Genomic DNA, 12,752 nt, shown 5'->3' with positions numbered 1-12,752 from the left:
CCGCCGGAAGCGTCAGAAGCAGAAGCTGTGGCGCCACGGTTCGTCTGCAAACTTAGGCTGGGTCGTCGCACAGTAGGAGGGCGCATAAATCCTGCCATTCCGTGGCTCTTTAAGACCGCAGGCGTCTTCTTCGCCGCTGTTCCAGTGTGTCCTTCTTCCTTCTCGCCGTCTTCGCCATTCTTGCCTTCCTCCTTACCCCCAGACCCCTTTCTAGAACGACTCAAGTCCTACTTGTCGTCCTTACCAGGCATGACCTTGGCTGCCTGAACAGCGCTCATCTTTGCAATCCAGGCTGGGCTCGGCTGAGCCTTGCGAACGGTGCGCAACTCATCAGAGGTGTACCCAGGAATACGAATATTGTAGATACGCTCGAGCACCAGCTGAATGTCACGAATCTCAAGAATCTTGGAACCTCGCTCCTTTGCGATACGGCAGGCAGTGTGCAGCACGTTGTCGACAAAGTTGTCTGCGACGTTAAGGACCGACTGAAAATGAGTATTAGTTTTATCTGTGAAAATAGTCGAAAAGCAGGAGAGAAACATACCTCTTCAACATCGGGTGTCAGGTAGTTGCCGTCCTGTCCAGGAGGGCATCCTCCACAGACCTGACGAACAAGCTCATCCAACTTCTTCTTGCTGAGCACGTGATCGCCCTCGGCCTCGAACTCGAACTTGTTGGTCTTAGCAATCGCAGGCGAGTTGATGACTCCGCCCTGAATGCCGGTGCCCTGACTATAGGTTGGTCGACCAGCAGCGGCGGATTGCACGGGGGTGGGAACCCGAGTCGAGACCTCGGGCAGCATCTTGGGAATGGGCATCTTGGAGGTGACGGTCGCGGCTGCTGTTGTAGCGGGCTGGGGGTGCGCGTGCGGGTGGCCTCCTTGTGGTGTGCTGCCCATCAATTGGCCAGAGCCGGGAGTGGTTATTACGCCTGCGCTGCCGGGCTGGTTTGCGGTCGGAGCCGAAGAACCGGTGGATTGGCGGTGGTTCGCAAGTGTGAGCGCTGCTTGATGCGAAAGCGGTTTTGCGGGGCCCGTGACGGGAGTGGCCGTTTGGGGTGTTTGCACGCGAGCTGACGTCTGGGTGGGAGTTCCTGCGGATTGCAAGTGCGCGTTGGTTGCTGCGGCGAGTGCCGTATTGACAGGAGGGGGCTGCGGCGGATGGGGATGGGTACCAGGTTCGATTTTGACCTGAGATTGTTGCTGTTGCGGGGCAGGCGCAGGCTGGGACTGCGCAGAACGTGCACTTGTCTGTGCAGGTCCCATAGCAGCCTGAGTGGTGGGAGTCGGTGGTTGCTGTTGCTGTTGCTGTTGCTGCTGCTGCTGCTGCTGTGCACGATTTGCGGCTGCAATTTGCTGATTTTTGGCCGCATCCATGGCAGCATTGACAGAAGCCGTCGCGGCCTGCATGGAATTGCCAGAGTTTGGAGGCGCCTGGGGTCGAACTTGCTGACTCTGCCCTCCACCTGGCGCCGCCGCACCCTGTTGCTGTGATCCACCTTGGCCGCCGGCCTTCAGTTGCTGCTGTTGCTGCTGCTCTCCTTGCTTGATATGTTCCTGTTGCTTACGGAAGTTGTCGACAAACTTGAGGGCGTCTGCGTGTTGCTTGATATCCGTCTCTTTCTGCATCATGAGCTTCTTCAGTTCATCCCCCTGATAAGGATTGCCCTTCGTCTCGCGGTCTTTCAGCATGCTATCCCACTGTTTGATCCTTCGTCCCATCGAGTCCATTCGAACCAGTGCTTGCGTGTACTTGCCACGCATTTCTATCACCCATCTGGGGGCCTGCTCCTTAGTTACGCCGGGAGGAATACGTATTTCAAATGTGTTGACGTGCTGCACAATTTGCTCGGGGATCTTTTGCGGCTGTCCTCCTGGCTGCGTCGCCGCAGCTCCACCTCCATTGGCTGCTGCCGTTGAGTTTACTGCTCCGGCTGCCATTCCTGTTGGTCTTTGGGGAGGCATAACGGCTCTCTGGGCAGCCATGGCGGCGTTTGAAGGCTGGCCGGGTCCAGCTCCAGGTTGTACTGACTGACCTGGCTGACCGGGCTGGCCTCCGGCACCTTGTTGTTGCTGTTGCTGTTGTTGTTGTTGTTGTTGTTGTTGTTGTTGTACCCTTTGTCTCATGCCCGCCATCTTTCCCACCACCATGCGGGAAAACTCCTGGATCTTCTGCTTTGCATTCTTATGGCTTAATGTCTCGGGCCCATTCTTCTCCATCGCCTCGTACAATGTGCGAAGACCTTTCTCATATTTTTCCTTATCGGCATCGGAGAGTATCGCCAGAGTTCGCATTTGCTCCGGTCGAAACATTGTGGGTTGGCGTTGAGGCTGCCCTGAGGCAAGCTGACCTTGAGGCAGCTGGTTCATCGTGGAGAGAGTTGTTGGACTATCCCGAGTTCGTCTACGGGGCAATCGTCAGATAGTTCGCGGTGTCGTTAGGGAGCAATGAGTCTAAAGCCAAGCAAGACTGATTGATAGGTTTCAAAATGAGCGGTATTAATTTCATTCAATGACCCGAACGCCCCCGGAGACAGCCTGGCAGAGTCTGCGAGAGTTTTCCGCGGCTTGGGAGCTCTGGTCATGCCACAGGTCTAACTTTATGTCATCAGCCAACGTGAGTGATTGGGGTTGGGGAGCCTCGGCAAGGATAAAATCCGCTCCGACAATGCTGTTACCTAATCTACAGTAAATTATGTGACGACATACTCCGTATCTTGAAGCTAATTCATCCAGATGCCCGAGTTGAGGCCATTCGGATTGTAAAAAACACGCATTAACTCACGGCCGCCCAATACACATTTATTTTTGAGATTCAAGTCAATATGGCAAGGCCATTGTTATTGACACCATCGCTGCTTGTATAGAAACGGGCCATGTTTCGGACACATCAAGGCCAATCCAATCGGTGGGGCAAGTGTTACTGGCTGCAACTTACAATCAAGGTACAACACTTATGTACATAGCATGAACGTTGTCGGATAATACGCCGGCTCAATACGGGGGATTAGATAAAAAGTGGAGGCGCGTACGCTTGCCAGATTGTGAGCGTAGTGTAAGAAAGAAAGGTGAACACTAGCTCTGGTCTCACGAAAGTGCATCAAATCTTTGGTGCAGCTTCTCCACTAGACCCAATGCAACTTGTGTTGCCGGTGAAGTTGACTATCTGATACCAAAACGGCCACTTCTACATCATTTATTCTTCACCATGGCAGGATTAGTTGTTGCTGTCATCACCGTGGCGTCAGAAACTAGGAGCGTGGAAAAGTGACAGGCCTTCAGCTACAATATTCAGTGTTTAGTTAGTCCAATATCACTAGAACAAAACACTATTTCAGTCTGGCCATGGTTAATAATGGTTACGGCTATCGTAAGTAACTTACACGTCAGCCCAACCTGACGGCTCTCTATATTAGACGGAATAAGGTTGAGTTAAAACTAATCCAACAATTTGATCCTGCCTGAATACTCTGGTTTCTCAACAGTATGATTGCTGCTTCGTCTCGCAAGGTTGATCGTACTTGCAAGACTCCCAATTGGGCTGAAATCTATGTTCACAGTACAGTCATGCGCAGGCCTCCATATCTTGTCTAACCCTCCGTATTGTGCCGGCGTATTTTCCGACGCTAATCTATATAACAAGTCGAGAATCTTTATAAATAAAGCGATAGATGCATAGACACTATCAACAGGTGAAAATTTTATCAAAGCTATTATTAAGCAATTAACCTATAAATAAATGTATGCCAATTTCCACGTTAAACAGAAAACAACGTCGAGTAGGCGATATAACAGAAACCCAAAAGATAGGGAAATCAAATACCAGTACGGCTCAAGCAGGACCAGCTGCTTGATTCCGTGAGGGGACACCTCATCCTTAGTACCCAACGTCAAATTTAACGTTGCCCAATCGTGATTCCTAACGGGGTAGATAGTCTCATATTATCATTTGTCCAGTCTTGAGGCAGCATCGAGTTATCCTGCGACTGGGCTCCGTCCTCATCGACGTCGATGGGGATCCAAGTAGGCTCTATTTTGTCGCCGTCAATTTACCCGTTGGCGTTTGGCGTTCGAATTTCCAGCGTTGGAACCATGTAAGATGAAATAGCCACACAGATGCAGATACACCGAATAGTTACTTACCTCTTGGTTCGTTTGTGCATCCGTGTCAAGAATGTAGACAGGAATGCTGTCCCAAGCCGAGTCATGGAAATAGTAAGTCATAACGCAAATCTCGTAAGTTCGATAGGATACTTCATTTTGCCCACTTGGTCAACTTATCCATGACAGCTGTCTCTCATCCGGATCCATAATAAGCTGATAGAAAAGTACCGTGCTGGGGTCTTACAATTGTTGGTACATTCCGGGAAAGTCCCAGAGATCCTTCCTCTGAGAACCAGGGTTAATGTCCAGAATAGAACGCCATACTCAGCGCCAGATGTCTCTTTGATCTTGGACTTTTCCTCCAACAGAGACTGCAGATGCTTCTTGGATAGCATCAGTTTGAATCGCATCTATGCCTTCCTTAGGCCAGACAACGTGGGTAGCCGTCTGCCCGCACTGGGGAGCCGGACTCTCCGTAGCTTTCACACTATACGAGACAGTGCTGGTGGAATATGTGTCGTAGGTCGACACTACCGTCAAGCTGAGTGTTTGACACGACGATAAGCTTAAAGTGGGAATGCAGGACACAAAACGGTCGGCGATGGTGGCCATAGAACACAACGTGATATTCGTCACCGTGGCCGTCGAGTCTAAGTCGGTCAAAGCACAGCCGGTGATGGTTGCGCATGCTGGTGTCACGGATGATGTGCCTAGTGTTTTATTTACCGTGTCAGATACCGAGACTTGAATAGAAGTTGTGGTAGAGAAAATGGAAGCGATTTCCGTGCAATCGTTAGGGGGGCTTTGACGGATATGTGGGCAGTTCTGTCATTTTGTGTGTAAGCCGATTGATATGATTGGATTGAATTGCGTGGGAAATATTATTATTATTATTATTAAATACGCCGTAGGCTCGAAGCCCCCGGTACCTCTACTAGTACTCCCGTATGTCAAACCATGCCCTAATGGCTGGACTAAATACATACGCTGCGTCGTCGGTTCGCCCTATTGGCGACTGCGTTGCGTTCACTACCATACTACGTTGGTTCTCAACCTACCAACAAAGTCCCCCCTGAGAAGATCGATGCTATCTGGGCCTTGAAGCTGTCCGACCCGTCCCTAGCAGCCATCTTACAATAGTCCCACTAACTACTGGTTCTCCTGTTGCCGTTGCGAGGTCTCTGCGAGAGTATAGTGGCCGTGGTGCGATGGCGGCCCGTAATCGTTCCCTCGGTCCTTCCAACAGCCCGCAAAAGAGGATTACGTGTTCTGCCGTCTCAGGGGCATCGCCACAGCGGCATAGCGGCGAGTACACGCCAAAAGCCCCTGTCTTGAATAAGAAGGCTGCTAGTCCTATTTTTTCCGTCCTGATCTGGCACAGCGTAGACGCCTCCAGTCGGTTCAGGCCGAAATACTTGCCCCCTTTCGGTATCTGCATCGAAGGGCCCTCCGGTTCCTCAGCGATAGCGCGTCGCTGGCGATCGTGATGCTCTGCTCCGGTGAGCCATCTCTTCCTCCAGTGGTCGAGGAGGGCAGCCGGGACCTCCTTTTCCTCACTCATCCACTCGGAGCCCCGGGCCTCCTTCTCCATAGTGTACCCTGCCGGTCGGAGTAGCTGCGACGCCTGCTTCCTCTTCGCCGGCCTATCCTGCCGGAGTATATGTGACGCTTTAGCGCTCGCGCTGCGAAGCAGATTCCTCTTCCCGCTAAGCCGTAGCCGTTCTTCAAACTTAGCAGCCCGGGCACTAAGATAGAGGTCTAGTGGCGGGATTGCTGCTTCTGCTTCCAGGTGGCGAACCGGCGTCGCTTTGTGGGCGCCACAGACTACCCGGAGGCACTCGTTCTGTATCCCCATCGGGAAATATTAAATGATCCGGACTAGGACGGTAGCGGCCCTGGCATGGTGATCCCCGTTGGGAGGTTGAAGACCGGAAGTGATGATGGCTTCAGAGGATAGAGACCTGGTGGCAGGATCCATTCTATACCACCGAAGTTGATACTCGGTGTGGAAATTGAAATCTAAGTTTCCCTTAGCTGTTATGAAAATCTTGGAAGTGATCATTTCCGCTTACAAAGAAGAACCAGAGGTCACATAGAGTGGAGCTGTTGTCGTCAGTAGCTTCGGTTCGTCAATCTTCGTCATCACTGGTGAAATGATGGCGCTTGATGGCCAGGTAGTGTATGTTACTAGACTTCTGCTTTAATTCTTTGTTAAAATCGAAGTTGCTGAGCCGGTGTTTGAGATGGTGGTCCCTCCAGTGGTCCCGCCGCTAGTTGAGATTTCGGTTCTGGTTTCAGAGGCAAGTCGTATCCAGAGTCGTAAGGATTGCCACTGCCGTGGGACTGAGCAGGTTCAAGTTGTCAGTTCCTATGACCACTATTGTAAAGCTAGTTGGTGGTGATGCAGCCTAACCAGATGCTGGTTGGCTCACTTACAGTTGAACCTGTTGCAGTCGGCCCAGTCATGATTGTTTCAGTTGCGGTTGACTCAATCGCAGTTGGAGTGATGTGAGAAGAGGCGTTTCGGCCACTGTATTGCTGTAGGTGACAAAGCGGCCGTCACGTCCAAGGTGATGATGGTCGTCACTGTGGTAACACGGGGTAGTTATAGCAACAGTACTTAGTCCAATGATGAGAATGGTGGAGCTCGAGATGATGATCTGTCCATCTGGAGCAGTCCATGTTGAAGGAACTGCCGCCTCGGTGATTTCAGTGTTTCTAGATGTCATCGTTGTGACCACTACCGTTGGCGGAACAGTCTCAGTAGGCACAATCGTGATTACCAGTGGAGATCGGCACGATGCCGTTCAAACACCATGCTAGTAACACCGGAAGACTTGTGGATCTACAATATTTCTTTGTCACATCAAGAGTTTATAGTTCTCTCACTGTTGGTACCATAATGGAAAGGGCGAGCAAAGTGAAATAGTCGGTGACATACCAAGCACCGTTGTTAACACATAAAGCGAATGGAAGAAACCAGCCACATTGACATCAAATGGTGCTTATAGGGATGATCAGATCAATACATATTTCCGAAATGATCTTGTGGTCAGTATTTACCTTTACCGCATATATTGTTTTGCCCGTCAGGGGTGGAACAGCAAGCATAGCTCCAGGCATGGGATCCACATCGATCCTGACACCAGTACATATCAATCTTACATCTTGGATCATCGGGGATGAATAATTTCCTAGTGTAGGCGAGGAAAAAAACACCCGTCCAGGTCAGCCACACGATGAACCTGGTCGTTGACCTCGGAGTTGTATGTATAACAACAGGGGAATTAATGCAGCTTTGTACGGTGAAATGAGCACTACTGTCTATAAATTGATGAGTTGAGGGTGGTATTTACAGTATAGATAGGATAATGGGTTACACGGCTTGCGCACGCCGCAGGGCTGAATGCGCAAATCCTGTTACCCCGTCTGCACGTCGGCTGTTGGCTGCCGGGCGAACTCAGATATTGCTCATGAAAATAGTAATTGGTTGCCCGAGTAGCCGGAACTCCTTTGGTCAACATTGTTTGCCTCATACAAAACTGGCACCACAGGCATACGAAGCAAACATCCTTGTGGCCCAGGAACATACTGCTCCTTGGATAATCCTGACCTGGCTGTAACCGATGTTTCACTGAGATGCGGCGGCTATCAGGAAGAGAATTTGGAGGGGGCCCAAAATATGTCTTGCAAAGGGTGAATAATTACCAACAGGAACGTTTGCTGCAAATATCTGACCGCACCAGCCCTTTTCTAGGCTTTCTAGTGCCCAAAAATGATACTGTAGTTTTCTTAACTGTAGCGCCTTAAACAAGCCGATCACCCCGAACTATCTGATCTTATACATAGTTATATTGATGCAACGCTCAATGAGATAGAGGTCTGAAGCACTATCACAACTAGAAGCTCAGGGAAGAAATTTCAAGTCGTGAGCTAAGTGCAAAAAGCGAAACTGCAGTCCCCAGATAGCAAGTAGATCCAGGGGAGCGACCTTTTTGTTAGTACCCTTGCCTCTTGGCCTCCCCCCTTCCAATATTATAGCCGTTCCCGAGCTTTTCCACAACTGTAAATTACATCCAAATGTGTGTAACACTTATACACCCCACATTTTGTGCCGTACACTAAATCTGGGGCCCAGCCAGGGAACTTGAGGGCGACAACTGTGTCGTCACTCCAAACGTACTATTATTGGATGCTGGCCAGGAGCTTGGCTTTCAAGTTCAAACTGGAAGAAGCGAATAAATCGCTAGAGACTAAGGTTAATGGCAAAGAGTATATATGGGTATGCAAACGTAATGGGACACTTTCATGGGCGTGAGGGTAGTCCACGATAGAAACTCTTCACTCTGCTAAAGTACACCTTCGTAACTAGACTTATCTAACATAAGTTCTAGTTATTTGAAAATGTGTGTTGCATTGTGAATTGGAAGTTTTCTTCGGTGCGTGTGATTGTATCTCCGTATGGTACCCTGACTGTGGTGCCATTAGTGCTATAGATGAGGGATTGACAGTAGCCATGAAGGACAGAGATATGCATCAGCCGGTAATGCCCGTAGTGATATGAAAGCCTCCACCACTAGATACAGCCTGGAAAATATGTAGGAGATTCCACCTAGAGCGCATAGAACAAAAATGATAACATGGCTAGGTCTGCGCTCTTGTCCAGCAAGAAGATCATACCAGTACCACCAGACCGACCGCGATGTGTGAGCCAAGATATGAATCAGAGACCACAATAAACCGCTTGAGACTATGTAGATGGAAGAAATTCTCCATAACCATGACTCTAGACTGGAAGGAAACTCGTCATGCCAGCCTGCCACATGCACAGCACCAAATGCCATGCTGACAACCCACAACGTTAAGCCCATGAAGAGACCTGGCACTTGCCGTAGTAGGTCATCTCCAGGCCAATTTCGGGGATGGTCAATCACTAACTCCTTGGGCATAAATGCGCGAGGGGCCTCTTGGGATGTCGGTCTGTTTTGCGACGGTTTCGGGCGAAACTTTTCTTTGACTCGCTGGGGCATTTCTGGGTAAAGTCGAAGGGCTTCACGGTATTTCGACTCATCTTTGTAGAATTCACCTTGTTCTAGGCGGAGTTGGATGGCCGGAAACCGCTCTACGGCCTCACAAACAAGTTTCCATCGTAACCGCTGCATCTCGGTTTCCGCTGCATCTTGGGGGGTATTTTCCTTTGCTGACCCTGGCAACTCCTGAACCATAGTATACATATTGGTCGGAAGGCTTGTACGAAGTACGAGGGAGCCGTATTGGTGTGTCCTGATTTCTTCTTTGACTGGAGTCTGTTGATCGTCAGGTTCAATGCATGGCGTCTCGCATTGCCTCGTAGTAACCTTGATTATGGAAGAAGCGACAGAGCCTTCTTGCTCCCCTGAGTCCGCAGGCACATACAGCACCTTGGATATCTCACTCTTGACGCCAAAGTCACGGAGAATATCCCGGTCTCTCCTGGTTTCCGCGCTCGCCTGGCTGCACATGTACATAAATGCACATATGCATCGAGTCCATTCTCCACTGAGCTTAGTCGGCTCACAAACCCACCTGGGCTTGTGCCACCACAGTATGAAGGTTGCCAGGGCGCAAAGGACGTGGCCTATGGTATTGATCTCAAGCGGCGTAACCGGAAGCCCTACTGCCACACGGGTAGCAGCTTGGAATAACATCCAACCAGCTTGAATGCAGCAAATAAACTTCCCTGTCGCATCCGTCTTACTTTTATCCACAATATCTTCGCGTCTGATATCCGGGAGCAAGCCACATTCAGTTAGAAGCTGGACTCCATGAGGTGTAACATGAAGGCGACGCCACTGCGATATGAAAGGACGACCTCTAGACAGGTCAGGACTCTCCATATCGAAAACAAATCCACCCATTCCGGCATAGAATCCATGCACCATCGTCCATTTATGCGAGGCATCCACGTTCTTCTTCGCATGGCTGGGCTATAAACAGGATTGTCAACATCAAGCTTGATATCATCCCGGGGTTGACCGTTTGCGAACCTCTTTGACCATCTTTGTGAGAGCACGAGCTGAGATGTACTGCCGCCATGCTGTCCATACAACAAGCTCTGGTCCAAAGACACCCAGCATACTCCATTTGAAGTATCTCCATGTGTACTTGAGATCTTTTTCATTGCATTTTGGTAAATTTAAGTGGACAGCGGACCAGACACAGAGAGTCAGGGTCAAGATGCATGAGAAGAGCAGAGAGACTGTGCCGCGGCTGTCAGGATCAGAAACGAAGCCAACCAAGGTCGCATTGCGCGGCCCTGGTTTTTGCAGCTCCACGGTCGACATGGTAGTTCTCTCCGTGGAAAGGAGTAAAATTCTATTAAGGGGATTGAAATAAAAAGATGCCTTGAACAGCCAGGTCCCCAGTGTGTAGAGATGTGGCAAGTCAAACACAACTTGGCGCAGAGATAACAAGCAATAACTAGTTAAGGATATTTCTTTTATCTCAACCAGACATCAACTCTTTAAGAAATCCACGAAAATAAAACTCCAAACACGAACCTTGGCATGACATGCCATTTACCCAATGAGTGCGCTACCAGACGGTCTATTTTTGAGCATCAGTACAGCACCTGGCCTGCAGATGCAAGGCCTGGCTACAGAAGTCGACAAACTGAACGCCCTTCTCGGTTAACCTACTCGTGATTGGCGACACGCACCAACAGCTACAGGAATATCAGCTGGCCATTAGAGGGCTCGCAAGCTGACAAGGTCTCATGCGGCGCAAGAAAGAAGTCATGAAGTGATACCCCTGACAAGCCAGCTAGAATAACTAACTCCTTCACCCAACACGTAGGGATCCTAGTGATTATTGAACTGGTCAAATGGTGCAAAGTTAGAATCTTTCATCGCATCCTCAAGGTTCGATGTTGTGAATTTGTGAGTCTCATAGCTTGGCCCTGGCTAGGACAGAGCCTTACTGTACTTTTTATTTTGTTGCTTTCAGCATGTCTCCTCCAAAAGGTGATTTCCAGTGAAGTACTTGTGAAACCACCATTATTTTGTTACCGCTGCAGCCGCGTGACGAGTTTCCAGGATCGGGTCGTCCATATCACATCGTCCTTCAATCTCATTGGTTCTCTTACACACATCCCAGCCGCCATCAAGTGGCCCACATGTATGATGACATTCCCCGGCCATTGGCAGTTTACGCGCTCGGTTTCAACCCGAGATAGTGGTAAATACCACTTTCCCCAGGGGGCAAGCATTGCCACGGGGGTGGGAAGAAGCCTAGGTTATTAAATTGCGACACCAACACATACGCCCATATTCATATTTCCATGCTTCAGCACTCGTCCAATGCCTCTTCGTTCGGGCCCAATCCGCCGGGAACCTCCCCTCATGTCATCCAAACAGCCCCGTGAGGCGTCCACGCAACGTCAAGACATCGACGAGCCAACCTACAAAGGACGGTCTCGTCTGCCCAAACTCCTGCTCTACCACGCGATCCCACAGTGGCAACAAGAGAATGAATATATCTTATCAGGTTATAGGTAAATGGCGGATCCGGCCAACTTCACCTATCGGCTGTTGGCTGACAGGTCCTTCAGGCCCACCTCGGGGTCCGTCTGGATATCCCTTGAAAGTCTTCTGTATATCAACAATGAAACGATCAGCACCTACTCGCATCTTCTCGGCTGTGCTTTATTCCTCTGCTTGCCTCTCTACTTTTACCGAAATGCTTACAAGCCCCACCCAAATTCCCAAATAGCCGACATGCTCGTCGTCTCGACTTACTGCCTTGGTGTGGCGGTTTGTTTCGCTCTGTCAGCCACGTTCGTATGCCCTCGCGCGCTAAACATGCTCTTCCCATTTGCTAATGTCGTTCAAGATGTCATATCGTATGGAACCACAGTCCATCATTTGCTTCCCTCGGCAATAAATTAGACTACCTTGGTATTCTAGTCCTTATGTGGGGAGCAAGTATCCCAACGATATACTATGGCTTCTTCTGCGACAGTTCACTTAGGCACTTATATTGGACAACTGTATGTACTTGTGTCATACTATAATTATTATACGGGGCTAATTCCGCAGTAGACGAGTTTGTTAGGCCTGGGCTGTGCCGTATTCACCCTCAATCCTCGCTTCAGCCAGCCGCGGTTTCGGCGCTGGCGTGCATGTTTATATGCGTCGTTTGGCCTGAGTTCCATAATATTTGTGGTTCATGGTCTTATACTTCATGGATGGGAGGTGCAAAGTTCTCGCATGTCCTTAGTGTGCATGTCCTGGATGGCGTGCTCCAACACAATTGGTGCGGTCATCTATGCTGCCAGGGTAATGATAATTCCCATCTTTTTTCACCTTGACAACGAAATTCTGCTAATTTTCTTAGGTTCCGGAGAGGTGGGTGCCGTATCGCTTCGACATTTACGGCGCTAGTCATCAGATATTTCATGTCGCCGTCATGGTGGCTGCTTTGATACACTACGCTGGACTCTGGGCGGCATTTGATACGGTTCGATCCCGATTTGACGCATGCACAAATTCATGAGATTGTATTTGGCTATTGAAACGGGGTCAGGCGGTCAGTAGGATATACCTACCACCTAACACACTGAACAGACGGCTCCAGTACCAACAGATCCCATCTGTTGGTCTGATCAGACGAA

General features: G+C 49.8%; 4 protein-coding genes across 4 annotated transcripts; 2 read left to right on the top strand and 2 right to left on the bottom strand.

Annotated features, from left to right (window-relative positions):
* Window positions 1–227: 227 nt before the first annotated feature.
* BCR38DRAFT_352666 (transcription initiation factor TFIID subunit A-domain-containing protein) lies at window positions 228–2,311 on the bottom strand (the record flags this gene model as incomplete). The annotated part of the gene is made up of 2 exons (XM_040856720.1): window positions 228–485; window positions 545–2,311. 2 exons carry the CDS (start codon window positions 2,309–2,311, stop codon window positions 228–230), a joined length of 2,025 nt encoding a protein of 674 aa, XP_040711528.1.
* A 1,426-nt stretch (window positions 2,312–3,737) lies between these two features.
* BCR38DRAFT_413035 (uncharacterized protein) lies at window positions 3,738–4,850 on the top strand (the record flags this gene model as incomplete). The annotated part of the gene is made up of 5 exons (XM_040858780.1): window positions 3,738–3,777; window positions 3,956–4,021; window positions 4,134–4,213; window positions 4,289–4,621; window positions 4,686–4,850. 5 exons carry the CDS (start codon window positions 3,738–3,740, stop codon window positions 4,848–4,850), a joined length of 684 nt encoding a protein of 227 aa, XP_040711527.1.
* Window positions 4,851–8,592: 3,742 nt separating this feature from the next.
* BCR38DRAFT_352335 (uncharacterized protein) lies at window positions 8,593–10,425 on the bottom strand (the record flags this gene model as incomplete). The annotated part of the gene is made up of 3 exons (XM_040856701.1): window positions 8,593–9,438; window positions 9,514–10,063; window positions 10,118–10,425. The coding sequence occupies 3 exons, from the start codon at window positions 10,423–10,425 to the stop codon at window positions 8,593–8,595; spliced, it is 1,704 nt and encodes a 567-aa protein (XP_040711526.1).
* Window positions 10,426–11,481: 1,056 nt separating this feature from the next.
* On the top strand, window positions 11,482–12,634 carry BCR38DRAFT_352415 (mPR-like GPCR protein; the record flags this gene model as incomplete). The annotated part of the gene is made up of 5 exons (XM_040856706.1): window positions 11,482–11,633; window positions 11,691–11,915; window positions 11,972–12,128; window positions 12,181–12,417; window positions 12,476–12,634. The coding sequence occupies 5 exons, from the start codon at window positions 11,482–11,484 to the stop codon at window positions 12,632–12,634; spliced, it is 930 nt and encodes a 309-aa protein (XP_040711525.1).
* Window positions 12,635–12,752: the final 118 nt, after the last annotated feature.

This window comes from Pseudomassariella vexata (assembly GCF_002105095.1).
Source record: "Pseudomassariella vexata strain CBS 129021 chromosome Unknown BCR38scaffold_15, whole genome shotgun sequence".
In the NCBI taxonomy this organism is placed as follows: domain Eukaryota; kingdom Fungi; phylum Ascomycota; class Sordariomycetes; order Amphisphaeriales; family Pseudomassariaceae; genus Pseudomassariella; species Pseudomassariella vexata.
The sequence above is the reverse complement of the archived record's forward strand: the minus strand, read 5'-3'. Positions and strand labels throughout refer to the sequence as shown.